This window comes from Phodopus roborovskii, unplaced genomic scaffold (assembly GCF_943737965.1).
Source record: "Phodopus roborovskii unplaced genomic scaffold, PHOROB, whole genome shotgun sequence".
NCBI lineage: Eukaryota > Metazoa > Chordata > Mammalia > Rodentia > Cricetidae > Phodopus > Phodopus roborovskii.
Window position 1 is genome coordinate 50539406 of NW_026126517.1, and position 14958 is coordinate 50554363.

General features: G+C 42.3%; 1 protein-coding gene across 5 annotated transcripts in view; it reads left to right on the forward strand.

Annotated features, from left to right (window-relative positions):
- Positions 1-14958, forward strand: part of Atosa (atos homolog A) — a 67443-nt gene that overhangs the window by 13783 nt on the left and 38702 nt on the right. For 2 of the 5 annotated variants that reach the window (XR_007835316.1, XM_051197948.1), the window contains exon 1: positions 7711-7874. The exons of the other annotated variants lie outside the window; for them this stretch is intronic. Coding sequence is in view for 1 of the 2 variants with exons in the window: in XM_051197948.1 (XP_051053905.1) it covers positions 7838-7874 (37 nt within the window). In the remaining variant the exon portion in view is untranslated. Of the gene's footprint in view, positions 1-7710; positions 7875-14958 lie in introns of those variants that run through there. 5 annotated transcript variants of the gene reach the window in all.

The window sequence follows — 14958 nt, forward strand, 5'->3', positions numbered from 1 at the left end:
AAGTGCTTTTGTTACTCTGAAATTACTCTCAGCTAGAAACCCAAGTGAGAAAGGCTTCTGAAGAAGGTGAAGCTCAAGTTCAAGACCAGTTTGATTTATATAATGAGTTCCAGGGCAGAAAGAAAAAGAAAAAGGAAGGAAGGAAAGAAAGGAAGGAAGAAAGGGAGGAAGGAAGGAAGAAGACACAAGGCTTGGAGAAAAGAAGGAACCTGTCCAGCTATAAAAGCAGATCTCAGATTCCCTTCCTGCCCAACATTTGTTGTAGGATCTATTCACAGGGCTGTTGGAGCAATCAGTGGAGGTGAGCTTGATTCCAAACATTTGGCAGAGCTATTGTCTATTGCTGTGAATGTTAGCATCTCTTTAGTTCATAAGATGAACACATATTCCAGGTACTCTGAAAGAAACCTACAAGGCCAAAAGCAAGGCTGGCTAAAACAAAAATAAACAAACAAAACAAAAATATATCACAAGTTATATGAATAGAAAAACAGAAAAAATCGTAATGAACAAAACACATGAGGGAAAAATAGACAAATAAGTCAAATGCTAGTAATGAAAAATGAAGCTGGGTGGTGGTTCATTCTTTTAATCCCAGCACTTGGGAGGCAGAGGCAGGAGGATCTCTGTGAGTTCAAGGCCAGTCTAGTCTACAGGGCAAGTACTAGGACAGACAGGGTTTGAGAGAAACCCTGTCTCAAAAAATCTCACACATGCACGCACACATGCGGTACTTAAGACCTCTGAGAAAGAGAAGAGAGGACAAGAGGGAGTGAGCTGTGCAAGTAGTGGGCAGAATGTTCCAGGGCAAGGTGACTTGTACAGAGGTGCTGAATTTAGGAAAGAGCCTGGCCTCTCCTTGGAACTGAAGGAAGACCAAGTACTGACCACACTTTTTTGCTACCTTAACCTATCTCTTCACTTGAGTTATATTCTCCAAGGGAAGAGGACACATTGAAGCCCTTAGCAGTGTCTTTCCTTTCTGCCACAGAATTGGCTTTATAGAGTGTTTATAAACCACTCGTGTACCCATCTCTTGCTTAGTCAACAACAGTGCCTTGAGATGAGTACTTTCTCTCCCTTTTTACAGGATGTAGTAAGGGATTTGATTTGGTTTGCCTTGGTGTGTTTTGGAAGGATCTTTCACATTGCTTAGGTTGGCCTTGAACTCCCTACATAGCCAAGGATGGCCTTAAACTCCAGATTGTCATATCTCTACCTCCTAGGATTTTAGGCATGTGTTGCTGTGCTAGAATGTTTATGTGGTACCTTAAAAATAAAACAAAAATACTTGCACACCTTTATAAAGTATATTCAAATGATTTCAGAGATAGTTGACAATGCTGCCCTGAGACAACATTTTCTCTGCAGACAGAGTCATTTGTTAGTCTTTCTGCATGCAGTGGTGGCTGATGTCTTCTTTTTTCTTTACTCATTTAAAAAAAAAAAAGAAAGAAAAAAGAGTTTGAGAGATGTCTTAGTGGCTAATAGCACTAGCTGTTGTTGCAGAGGACCTGATTTTGATTCCTGGGATCTGTGCAGGAATAGCTCCTGGGCATCTGGCACCCTCACCTGGCCTGAGGGCATCCACACTACACACATAAATAAAGGAAAAATCAGTACTTCTTTCTTTTTTAAATGACGGTTTCTGTTTCTTAGTTGCTTTTCAACACATTAATTCTAGTACCTGCTCTCTCTCTCTCTCTCTCTCTCTCTCTCTCTCTCTCTCTCTCTCTCTCTGTGTGTGTGTGTGTGTGTGTGTGTGTGTATTTAATGTTAACTAAATGGTTTAGTGCAGCACAGTGGAGGGCTGGGGGTTGAGCCCAGGACCTTGTGCATGCTAACAAAGTCCTCCTCTGTATTTTGTTCTGTTTTGTTTGTTTGTTTGTTGTTGTTGTTGTTTGTTTTTTTTTTTCGAAGTGGTTTCTCTGTGTAACAGCCCTAGCTGCTTGGAACTACCTCTGTAGATCAGGCTGGCCTCGATCTTACAGAGAGCTGCCTGCCTCTGCCTCTGGTTTAAAGGCGTGCACCACCAGTGCCCGGCAGTCCTCTACTATCATCCCTGTTTTTTTTGAGAGAGAGAAAACCTTTTTGTGTAACCAAAGCTGAGCTTATACTGCCTGCCCTATCTTCCTGTGTCAGGATTTCTGGTGCCACGATTACAAATATGTACTGCCACACTAGGCTGACTAGGTCTGTGTAGCTGTTTACTGTACAGAATTTAACATGCAGAATCTGTCACTGATACCAGCCCTAGTTAATGCAGGTGACAGTATGTACATGGGTGACAGGCATAGGGCTTAGAGTTGTCCCTCACCAACTGCTTTTGTTTCTGTAATCAGCCCCTTAATCTACATAGTACTGTTTCAGGAAAAGAGGAATAGGTAATTATGGGCTCTTCACTTCATGGAAAAGCTTTTAGGAAAATAGCGATTTATCAGAATAAAAAGTCTTCATTGGTTCTAGTTGACTTGAAAGTAGCATGCTTTGCGATAACAGGGTGTTAGCAAACCCCAGAGTGCATCTTTGAAGAGGTAGAGGGGAATTCATGTACACCTCAACACATGTTTATGTAACAATGCTGAAATTAACCATGTGTTATATAGGATATTAAAAATGGATCCTTACTCCTAATCTTGATGCTTATTATATGTGACTAATGTGTGTGCAGATATTATGAGACAAAGTGTTTGCCCAGTAGCTTAGATTAAAATAACTCCTGTTCTAGCTCATTTTAAACAATGTAGTATGAATGGTGCCAAAAGAACCAGCTAGAACATTTTCTTCTCTCCAAGATTTCAGGTCTTGTAAACAAGGCTCTGGAGATACTTTGCAAGGCTCTGCTCCTGCAGCCCATCTAGGTCACCATAACCCAGACCTCTGCACAGATGAGGATGCCAATTAGGTCCCTTTGGGTCTTATTATTATTTATATCAAAAATGTTTTTGGCTCTTAATAACGGAGTATTTCGGGTGTTCTTTTGCCACCCAAATCATCTCAGCAAATACAGGCATCTTGCTCAGCATGTACATGGGAGAGGAAATGAATGTTGACTAACATCCTGATTTATCCCTAGGTTGTCCCAACAGCATAATATTCTGTTTTTAATTATCAAAAAGATCTATCTGTGTTTACGACTGTTAACCATGTTGAATTTTAACTATTTTGTTGTCTTTCTTGCAACTTAATTATTAAGATGTTAAATGTGACACTGTTTAAGGACTGTAAAAAATAACAATAGAAACCTTTGGCAGTCAAGATTAGCTTCATCCCTTTGTTATTTATCTGTACTGGTGTGTTGTGTGTGTGTGTGTGTGTGTGTGCGTGAGTATCTGTCTCTGTGTGTGTATGTATGTATCTGGGTGTGTGTGTGTGTGTCAGCATGTCTGTGTCTATATGTGTCTGTGTGTGTATGTGTGTGTACATGAGCAGGAGGTGTTACAGGGGGCCCTCTGTATTCCTTTATTATGGTATGGGCCTCATGTATCCAAAGGTAAAGAAACTTAAAATACTTGGGTAGTTCTGGGAATCCAGCCGTGGGCATTTTACAAGTACTGACTGCTATTGAGCTGTGTCTCCCTGCCCAAGGAGAGACTTACATTCTTGAATTGCTTGAAAGACAAGTAGATGGTTTGTGGCAATAGAGAAATCATCATTTTTGCTTCATAAATAAATGAGCCTCAGGTAGGTTTGCTAGGACAGTGTTGAAGTGGAAATATTTCAAACCCTGGGAGCATCTGCCCCGAGTGGTCTTTCCAGTGAGGCTGGAGTGTGTAAAGTGTGTGCACTTCCCACATGGGCTTTTATCTCAAAAATCCACCATGCCAAATTATATCCTACTTGTGTAGCACCTTACAGCTTTCACACTTGTCTTCCTTGGCCTTCACCATGTACTCTTGGAGGATTTCAAAGCTGCACTTAATTTACAAAGCTGGCTGGAAGCCAAGTGTAACTCTGTGAGTCTGTGGCTCTCAGGTCAGTGTCCATTTTCACTTGCTTCACTTCCTTTGGATGAGTGAGTGACCGATGCCCTAAAGTGCCAAGGTTCTCCAGCTTGAGCCTTTTGTTGTCCAGTTTGTGGTATTGCTACATCCAGGCTCCCCACATCAGGAGTGGTATAAAGATAGCTGGTTGGTGTGTTTTCATTTTGCATTTATCCTCCTCTTTTGGCCTGGCCCTTGAAAAAGCTAGAAGCACTTTGCCGTGGAGGTGCATCCCAGTCTGATTGTCAACTTTCTGTGTTTAAATCTTATCCTTGTATTTGCATTATGGATGCAAATATACAGGCTGTATTTGCATTTGGATGGAGAAGGATGAATGTATATAAGAAGCATTGGTCCAGCCTGGTGGCATAGGCCTATCTGTAATCGGGAGCTACTACTCATGCTGAGGCAGGGGGACCCCAAGTTCAAGGTCTGCCTGTGTGCTGTAGTGAATTCAGAGTCAGGGTAGACAAACAGTTTGAGACCCTGTCTCAATTTAAATAAGTAAAAGTTGGCAAAGTAGGTATGGTGATGAGCAAACTGTAATATCAGTGCTTATAAGACTGAGGCCAGAGGGTCACTACAAGCTCAAGGCCACCCTGGCTACACAGTGAGTTTGAGGTCAGCCAGGGTTACATAACAAGACCCTGTGGGAGAAAAAGAAAAGAAAGCTGTAGATGTATTTCTGTGTAATGCACTTCTCTAGCATATTCAAGACCCTCACTCAATTCAATCCCCAGTGTCTGTCTGTCTATTTCCCCCTCACACACAGGTTCTGGAAGGACAGCTGTGTTTAAGCTCTTATATAAGATACTGGAAAAAGTACATGGAACCCTAGTTGTGTCCACTTGACTCTTGTTACTTGGGCAGGTAACAAGTCAGTTTTCTCAGATGTTGGATAACAGCTGCCTGAGAGTGAGAGGTGGTGGGTATGTAACAAGTTGGGTGGCAGCTCCTATGTAGTAGCTCCCTAATGTATATGTACATATGATAGTTACTAAACACACCCACATTACTTAGCAGGTGCCTTTGAAAGGTCTTTTTTGTTAGGAAGTATCAAAGCTTGTATTTAAAGTATCTTAGCTGTTACTTCTGCTAGCAGGAAGCAGATAATCTAAAACAATTGGCTTTTGAAGCTCTTCCATTTTCTATTGGGAATAAATATGTTGTTTATATTGTTTTAAAAAGTATTATAGAAGGTGAGCTTTCCTATAAAGTTTCCTTGCATCAGGATAACAGAAGGGACTTCCTGATCTTAACCATGTAGCATATATATATGGTAAGTGTATGTGTAGGTGTCAGGGCAGAGACCTATGGACAGAAAGAAGCCAGCCCTTGTGTAGCATCTCCAAGTCTAGACTCTTGGCCTACAGATGGAGATCTACAGAGTTGCTGCTGTGCTGTCAAGCATATCTGTCATAGCTTTGTTTACTAATGTTAGCAACCAGGGGAAAGCAAGACTCCTTCAGAAAGGCAGAAGGTGCTGTTCAAAAATATTCTGGAAACCAGCAGCACAGGGGAAGGATTTTGCTAAACGAATTTTTCTTGGTTGGTTTTTGTTTTTCAAGGTGGTATGCTTATTGGAAAAGGTGATTAATTTATAATTGTATTCTGACTAAGTAAATTTAATGTATTTTCTGAGTTCTCCCTTTTTTTCTCATTTGTTTGTATCTTTATTTATTTGAAACAGAGTCTTACTATGTAGCCCAGGCTGGCCTCAAAATGTGATTCTTTGTGCTTTGAGTCCTGAGTGCTGGGATTATAGGCCTGCAGTACACCTGGCTTGGAAATTCTTTCTTTATGCTGTTGATCCATACTATAATATCAGTAAGCACTCAGTAGCCTAAGCTGTTAATTACAGTGCTCCACAGCTGTATCTGAAAGGAAGTGTTCCCCACTCTGCCTATGAGTTATTAGTGTTGTGTTTATTTCCGAGACAGAGTCCCACCACATAAACCCAAGACGACCTGGATGTTATGACCCCCTGCCTCAGCCACTGGAATGTTAATGTGGCAGTTGTGTTCCCCCATGCCTATGTGGCTCTTCTGTTCTTTTGAAATATAGGAAAAAGCAGGGGAAATAATACTCTATTCATTTGTATTCTATTCATCTCCAGTAGTTTGGAAATGAAATGAAATTGTGTGGGATTTAAGCTGGCATGATGTGGGTGAACAGTTGTAACATGCAGATGTGACAGAGGAGACCCTGTAAAGCACCATTTGTCAGTAGCTGTGCACATTCTAGGTCCAGTGCGTAGAGGGGACCTGGGATGAGTCTTGCATCAGGGAATTTTTTAGTGGCTTAGAACTTTTCTTTCTCCTACTGTGAGTAAATAGAAGACTCATATTTTGAACCATTTGGTCTGACTTTAGGACCCTGCCTTTTCTACAGTAGCATTCCCTGAGTCACCTGTGTAACAGGCTCATTCTGTGTTCTCAGCATAGCCCTGTGTTGTTCCTCAGAAAAGCTGGGAGATCTCCCTGCTGCCTAGTTGAGGAGCCAGCCAATAGGGTTAGAGTTAACTCTTTGGTTGTATTTATGTGTGTGTTATAAGCCCCTGGGATCTAGAGGCTTCATGGGTCAGGGTGGTAATCTTGTAGATTCTAAGGTTGTTATGAAACTGCTGTGCTGTTCGTGGCCTCTTGTGTAAAAATAGCTGTGGTGCCCCCATGGGGTGCTTAGTGGACTACCCCCACCTAGGACACTTGAGGTAAACAAAGCTCTGAGTAACAGCAGATTGTAGCAGATGCTCTACAATCTCTCAGAGCTGCCTTCAAGAGCTCAAATAAAAAGGTTGCTTTAGCATTCAAAAAACCGTGTGCCTGGTTCATGAGATGCACGTCCAGAAAAATGTTTCTGGAAAAACAAAATTGTGATCCTTTCTGTTTGTCCTTTAACACCTGAACTGTCCCCCAGGTGCCTATGAGGGCTTGGGGGTATGGCTTACTGGCAGAGTGATTGTGTGGCAAGTTCAAGGCCCTAGGTTCAATGACCAATACCACTAACAAACGTTTAAATCCAAACAGCTTTGCAAGCTGGGGAGGTGTTTTTGCCGTTCATGTTCATGGAGACAATGTGGACTAGTATACCTGAAACCTGAAAAATAGCAATGCCTTCCCATACCTGGGTAATTTTAAGATAAAAAGTAAATGAATTTAGAATGTGTGCCCTGCTACATGTAACCAGAGACCATATGCTGGAAATTTCTACCTCTTTCCTACACTGTAAGAGTTCACCAAGCAGCTTGAGGCTTTTCCCTCTTGGCTTACTCATTGGCCGGTTAACCTGTTCTCCCCTCTCTGGTAGTACCCTTAGAGGTCACATGGTTACTATTGCTGGGGTTACACGTTGTTTTGGGGTTTCACTTGGATGATTTACTTGAAGTGGGAGGTAATAAATGTTTCCCCTCACTTCCTTGCTTTGTCCTGGGTTTTATGTGCAACACTAACAGAGATCGGTTTTATCTTACACACTGCTGGTCTTTTAAAGAGCAATTAGAAGTACACGTGTTGGGGCCCCGTGCTGGTCATTGTCAGTTCACTGTTCTTCCCTTTCAAGTTGCCTAAACACAGCTGAGTTCTTAAGAGGAGCAAAGAAAACATGACAGTGCTGCCAAGTAGACAGGAAGCCATGCAAGCGCAAGCAAGCGAGCCAGCCGACCCAGGAGTGAGGCTGAGCACAGCCCGCGTCCAATCAGCTGAGTGCACTGTTGCTATGTGCGCCCTACTCTGCCTTTGTGAGAAGCCTGCACAGGGAAGTGCTGTGCTCCGCTCCCGTGCTTTCCACCGCTGCTGCCGACATCTGGATCCCTCCGTGGCTGACAGTGTAGCAACTGACAGCCAGAGGCTTCCAGTATGGTTTTCACTGGGAACAAAGGGCTCCGAAGACAAGGTGTGTAATGAGGTGTTTTGAGTGGCTTTGTTGTCAGTTTTGGGTGGTTGTTGATTGTAAGGCTGGTTTACGTGGATTTTTAATAAACAGGTCCAGGGATGTGATTGGACTCTGAGAGTCATGGGACATAGGGAATTGTCCTTTGCTTCAGATAGCCGGTTTTCTTTGAACGGCATCGCCTGAAGGATTATTAAATGCTAATCTGAACAATGAGTGGGAAGAAAAGAAACCAGATACAGTGTGCTCACTTTAATGAGGGAAAATGTGATAGAAATGAGAACATCAAGGAGGGAGTGAGGTTAGCCAGAAGTCCTGGCTATGTGCACGGAATATATTTTAAAACAAAAGCTGCCAAGAAATGTTTTGAAAGTCTGTTATATATGTTTGATTGAATTAATTATTTCTGAGTGAGACAAAAACTGTCAGGGATTAGGTTAGGACAGAAAGGGATCCATACTGCCCATCCATAATGCACTTATGATGATGCTCCCCCAAATTAATGTAGCCTCTTGATTACTTTGTCTCTTGACTAGTTTTGTGCAGTTCACATAGAATACAGTGATGTAATTCACCAGTAAACCTGTTAAATGTCACCCAGCAGACAGAACAAGAGAGTTTGAAGCCAACACAACAAATGTTTATGATAGTATTTTAAGGCTAAAGTTAGCTTCCTAAGTATAACTCTACCCCTGATGAACTAATTGCAAGTACTAAAAAATTATTGATTAAAAATAATTAATTAAGCAACACTGATTTAGTAACTGAATAGGTATAAGGTATAGTTTGAGATCTGAAAATGCTGACCTATATAATGGTTTTTTTTTTTTTTTTTAATTGTCACAGGGTGTCTCTGTAGCCCTGGCTGTCTTAGAACTCACTCTGTAGACCAGGCTGATTAGAACTCAGAGAGATACTGCTGCCTCTGCTTCCCGAGTGCTGAGATTAAAGGTGGGCACTCCCACCCCCACCCCCCACCTCCCCAGCCCCTACTTCATTTTTCAATATTGTGAAATTAGAATTTATTTAATTGATGTAGATGGTGATTCTTTTAAGCTAATTAAAGCAGGCAGGACAATTAGCATACTTCCTATTTTATGAGCAGTCAGTGTTAAGGTGTAAGTAATAAAGGTTTTGGTTGTGGTTTTGCTTTTATTTCGGGGTGCCAAGGGTAGGACGAAGGCCTTGTGCATACTAGTCAAGCACTGTGTCTATGAGCTACCTTGTTAACCATAACGTTTCTTTTATGTAGTTGTGTAAGTCATTCCCTTTTAATTCATTCTGAGACTTGTGTCTGGACTTTTTTAATCTTTGTAAACATTCTCTGCAATAGGATTATTTTCTGTTCTTTTCAAAAAGTCCTTGTAATTAGAAAGTCATAGCAACCAGTGTCAGCATTTTTGATAAGTGAGGAAAAGATGTTTCTTTTCTTTGTAAGCAACTTAAAATGTGTTTATGCTTTTGTGCCTTTTGTTACTTCTGTTTAGTGATACCTATACCCTTTGTCAGGGTAAAAGCTGGGGGGGGGGAGGTGGCACCCTCCTATAATCCCAGCACTTGAAAAGCTGAGGCAAGAGGATCACAAATTAGATGCCAGCCTGGGCTACAGAGCCAGACCCTGTGTTTAAAAAGAGAAGAAAATGACCACATGGGGTCAATCTGGTTATTTTCTCTTTTTGAGCTCATTCTCATCAACTGCTAAGTTTATTGTCTAAATTACACAATCGCAAAACCCAGAGTTTTACTTCAAATGTTTTTGCTCTTCCTAAGAATTAGGTGTGCTCTGGGTGTAGGCTGTCTTCGTATGCTGTGGAAGATGGGAGAACACAAAGCTGCAGACAGAGCCGAGCACACTTAATCATCTCATAGGCTCTGCCATATCCAGCAGGGATATTCCTGGCAGAACCTTCCTCTGCATCTTCGTCCTTGCCGAGCATCTGAAGATGCTTTCTGTGTTAGAGTACCAAGAATCCTGTTCACTGTTGGAATCTCAGGATGATGGACAGTTAGGAACCAGTGGTTATTTGGTTATAAACCAATGAGTTTATTATTTGATGGTAGAAATTCCCCTGCCTTCTGTGTCAGATCTATAAATTTGCACTTTGCTTTATTAAGGCAAACATAGATCTATTTACCAGGTACAGTGATGTAGAAATTTGCCTGTATGCTTTGAAATCTGTGAACTGTGATGTGTAAAATACATCTCATTTCCTATTCCTAACTTCTGCCCTCTGTTGTTGGAAGGAGGAGGTTTATTGGTGGTGCTGGGCCTTAAGCCAAGAGACAAGTTAGGTAAGTGCACTGCTACCACAGAGCCAGCCAGGTCCCTAAGTTCTGTTAAACTTTTGGGACCAGAATGGGTACCTGTCTGGTGGTGGTGGCTTTTCAGTCTAGGCCTGTAAAGTCATTTCTGCTCTAGGTGTCACCACAGATGTTTGCTTCCCTGTCTTTTAAATGTTCACCTAAATGCTGCATGATAGAATCTTCAGCTCTCCCCTGCAGAAACTCCTTGCTTACATCTGTTTACATAGTCAGCTAGGTAGGGCAGGTGGATCATAACTTTTTCTTTCTTTTTTTGGTCAGCTATTTTCTTCCCTCTTTCCCCTCATTTCCCCCCCCCCCTCTCTCTCTCTCTCTCTCTCTCTCTCTCTCTCTCATGTGTGTGTATGTGTAATTTTTTTCCTGTTTCTTTTCTTTGAGAGAGTGCCTAATTTATTTTCAGTCCACATGAACTCCTGAGCTCGGGTGACCATCCTGCCTCAGCCTCTCTCTCATAATGGGGACTAGCCTCCAACATGACAACTCTGTTGCTGGGCAGTTTTGTACATCATCTGTGCTGCTATATAACCTAATGCTTTTGTAAGGGCAGTGTGTGTCTTACTTTAGCCTTCAGACATCACTGTGGAAAGTCAAAGACTGGTGATGAGTACTATACCTGTTAGTGATATTAATTGGGTCTGGTTATATAATCCTTTGTGCCAAGACTGTGTTACGAAACAGGCAGCAGAGCACTGTTGGCGGGGAGGCTGGAATTATTACCTTCTTCTTGTTTGGAGATTCTGAGCATCAAAGGAAATAATGGTGCACATTGGAACAATAAAATTACAAATTACAGGAAGCAGTCAGGACAGCATATAAAAAATAACCAGTCCGGCCTCAGATTTTGCTAGGAGTTTGCTGTGTGGTATAAGAGGGAACTGAGGCAGCTGGTTATACATGCCCTGTTCTCCAATGCGAAATAAATGGCATTAATATTGAAGTTGGAAACAGGCCAGCCGTGGTGGGACAAACCTGGAACCTCTGTAGGCCGAAGCATGAATGTGAATTCACACCAGCATGGGCCACACAGTGAGACAGTGTTTCACACGGTGATAATGATAATGCTTTGGCCTGTCTTCCTGTGGAGGCTTGGGACCTAAGGTGTGCCTTGGTGGACTGTGAACACTGGTTCTTCTTAGTGTAGTGATTTCAGGATGTGTTGAGGTCTCAATGAAAAAAAAAAAAAAAAGATGCACAGAAGTGGCCAGATTAATGGCCCAGTCAAACACTCAATGAAGTCTGACAGGAATCCGCAAATGTGAACTTGTTACGTTTTCTCAGATTAGATAGATTACAAGTTTAAGTTTTTAAGACTTTGTCCCAAGCTTCATGTTTATAGATACAGTACTTTTCTTATTTTTTTCTGAGCTGTGTCATGCTTTGGAAAGTAACATGAAGATTAAATCAGAAAAGGGAGTCAGAGAGGTTGGCTGTCAGACAGCAGCTACCGGCAGACGGTGGGTCTAGAGAGTGAGGGAGCCAGGAAAGGAAAAGGAAGGCTGTGCATACCCACCCTGCAAATGCCCAACTGCTCTGACCTCCCAGTCAAGTCTCTGGGTAGTAACTTGCTTCTCTTTGGGGTTCTTCCGCAGGAACTTAGCAGGACGACCTTGTCATTGCTACCCATTGCCAGCTGTCTAGGAGCCAGAAAATGACCCTCACAAATAAGTTGAATAAGACTGCCTCAGAGTGCCAAGATTTCCAGAATAGAACTTGGGTGGTATTATGAGGCTATATTTTGAAAACTCAAACTTCAAAGTGAAAATATTGAGAAAATGTTCTTTTAAAAGATCACTTTAATTCATTCACAAAATTTTTAATGACCATGGTATTTTCACTGTTTTGAGCTATGATCATGTTATTGTGTTACCAGCTAGATTTCGTCTGGGTCTCATCCTGATTTTTGTGTTTTCTTCTAGTTCTAAGATGTGTGTGTGTGGTGGGGGTCAAACCCAGGGCAAACCCAGTATGCAAGGCAAACTCTCCATCACTGAACTACACACAGTCCTAGTGCTGAGATGATTTGTCCCCATATAAACATCAGTTAAGGTCTTATGACCTGCAGAAGACCAACCACATAGTTTATTGAGAATTAAGAAGCAAGCAAATTTAAAAAGGAAGCTGATGCCTCCCATCGAACTCCACCTTTTCACTGTCAGTGGGTCTAGTGGTTCTGCTAGGGTGCTGCCTGCATCAGGCCCTTGGATTATATTGCACTTAATAAAAAAGGAACACAGCCTTTCAGAATCTGTGATTCCAGCATTTGGGAGTCTGGGTCAGTAGGATCGCCACAAGTTCAAAGCCAGCCTGAGCTATGTTACTATTACCAGGCCATCTAGGGCTACTTACCCTGTCTTAAAGAAGGCAATGAAACAACAAAAATAAAGCATGAGTGATACACACTTGTAATCTCAGCACCTGGGGAGGAGAGGCAGGAGTTGAAAGTCATCTTTGTTTACATAGTAAATTCAAGAGCAGTCTGGACTACAAGAGACTCTGTCTTCAAAAACCAAAACAGTGCTGAGGAAGATGGCTCAGACAGGAAAGCCATTGCCACTCAAATATTAACACCTGAGTCTTAGTTCTCAGAACCTCTATAAAGCTGGACCTAGTAATACACGTTTGTAACCCTTGTGATAAGAGCTACATTCATGGAGGAGCTAACCTGGTATACACAGCAGTAACCAACAACAAAGGAGAAAGGTGGAAGATGAGAACTGACACCTGAAGTTGACCTGTAACCTCCTCATTCATGCTTGACATGGTACTCCCACACTCATACAATGTACACACATGTGCACATACATATACATAATGTACATGCACACATGCAAACAGACACAAAATTCAGGATTAAGACAGACTGAGTAAGGAGTTCAGGACATGCATGAGAGAAAAACATTAGGTTTTGAACACCTGTATGGGTTTGGGAGCTCATAGGAGATGGTTACATATACCAGAGTGTACCCCATAAACGCACAGATGCATTTGAAGTTTGACATGACGAAACCCAGTGTCTGCACTGACGTCTCCATTATGGATGGTCTGTGGCAAAGAACCAGGCACAGAAAGACCAGTCTGGGACACAGTTCTGAGCTGCAGGCTGGAATTTGCGGGCACCTGAAGAACATTTCCTTTGGCCTTAGGCTGCTGTTTGGATTTTGCAGAAATGGCCCTGCTCTACAAGTGGAGGTCCACTATATGAAAGTCACCTTCCTCGGTCCTTATTTAAGACAGTCCAGCTGAGCTGCAGTTGCTCTGTGTGCCAATTAGAAGCACGTCTGCATCCCATTATCTTTTTTTTATTTCCCCAGGAGTTTTAGGTTTCACACATATAAACACACACTCAGTGGAAAATGTGAATGCTGCTGAGAGCACTAAGGAGTGAAGGGTCACACACATGGCAGAGGGATGAATGTTGAAAGGACCGAGTGTGTTTTTTGGGACCAGACTATGTTGTAACCATATTCCCACGAGGTAAAAATGCAAGACTAAATTAGGTTAGGCTTAAGGATAATTTTGGAAAGTTATGTGCCAGTTATCAGAGATTAGTAAGGCTGGGACAAAACAAAACAGCACTAGAATAGTAGATGGTGTGTTTTTAGCAGACTTCTCTGAACCCTCAGCTAAATCTAGAGCCTGTGGTTCTGAAAGGGGGCTCTGGCTTTCTTCGGTGACAGTGTTCTCTCCGCAACAGCCTCCAAGTTCTTTCTGCGTGGGCAGTGGAATAACAGTACCAAGCCAGGGGGGTGGAGGGTGTTTCCACAAAGGACAGTGAAGAGGACACCTTCTGCTTGAGGCATTTAGTCTGAAAGAGCCCTGTCTTAAGTCTGATGCTTTGCACGAACACAGAAGTGTGAAGTGGGCTTGGTACAGGAACAAGGCAGTGAATCGGTGCTGTGCAGCCCCCAAGCATCTGTGATACATGGGCGAAAGCATAATTCTGCACCCCAAACTGTAAGGAGGCAAAACTGGATCCTTTAGGGTATCCTGTCCCTGAGTGACAACTTCCTCTGATGGATCCAGGTCCTTGTGTTTCCCAGTGCTTCAATATGTGTCCTTGCTAACTATCATCATATCACAAATGAGACCAGTCCTTGCCATCCTTACAAGATGGGCCTCTACTTGGAGGTGGTGGTGGCGGCTTGCTCTGCCCCCCCCCCCTTGAAGGTAGGGATAGTGCCTTTTTCTGCCCTCTTGGAGGTGGTAATGGTGGCCTGCTCTGTTTTTGCTTTCTTACGAGCTGAATTTTACTGATAATTTTTCACACCTAAACATTAAGTTCCTCCTTCCCAGTCCAATCCTTCAGATTGAATGAGTTCAGAGGGTTAGCCTTGAGCCTTGGTAACCCCTGGCTCCTTGTGTAAGCATTCATTAGATTGTATGGTGTTTATCTGCAGTCCTGTAAAAGATTGTCCAGGCCTAGGAATTCCCAGGAACTAGGAAGAACTCTCTCATTTTTTAATGGATGTGAATGCCTTTCACCTTTGTGTTAGAGACTTCATGAGTGATTGACCAAAGCAGTTTGCTTATTTTAAAATAGAAGGTTTCCTTTTCCCATTTAAGGAAACTATATTGATAGACTAGAAAGTAGTTGACTATTAAAATACGAAGACTGAGGATAATAAGAATCATTATTTGGAAAGGCAAATAGAAAACATTTTATCACTTACATGAGAAAGAAGCTGAAAGTAAGGACACAAAGCAAGAACTAATTATTTAAGAGCCTGTTCCTGCCAAACACTATGCCAAGACAGCAGGAATACAT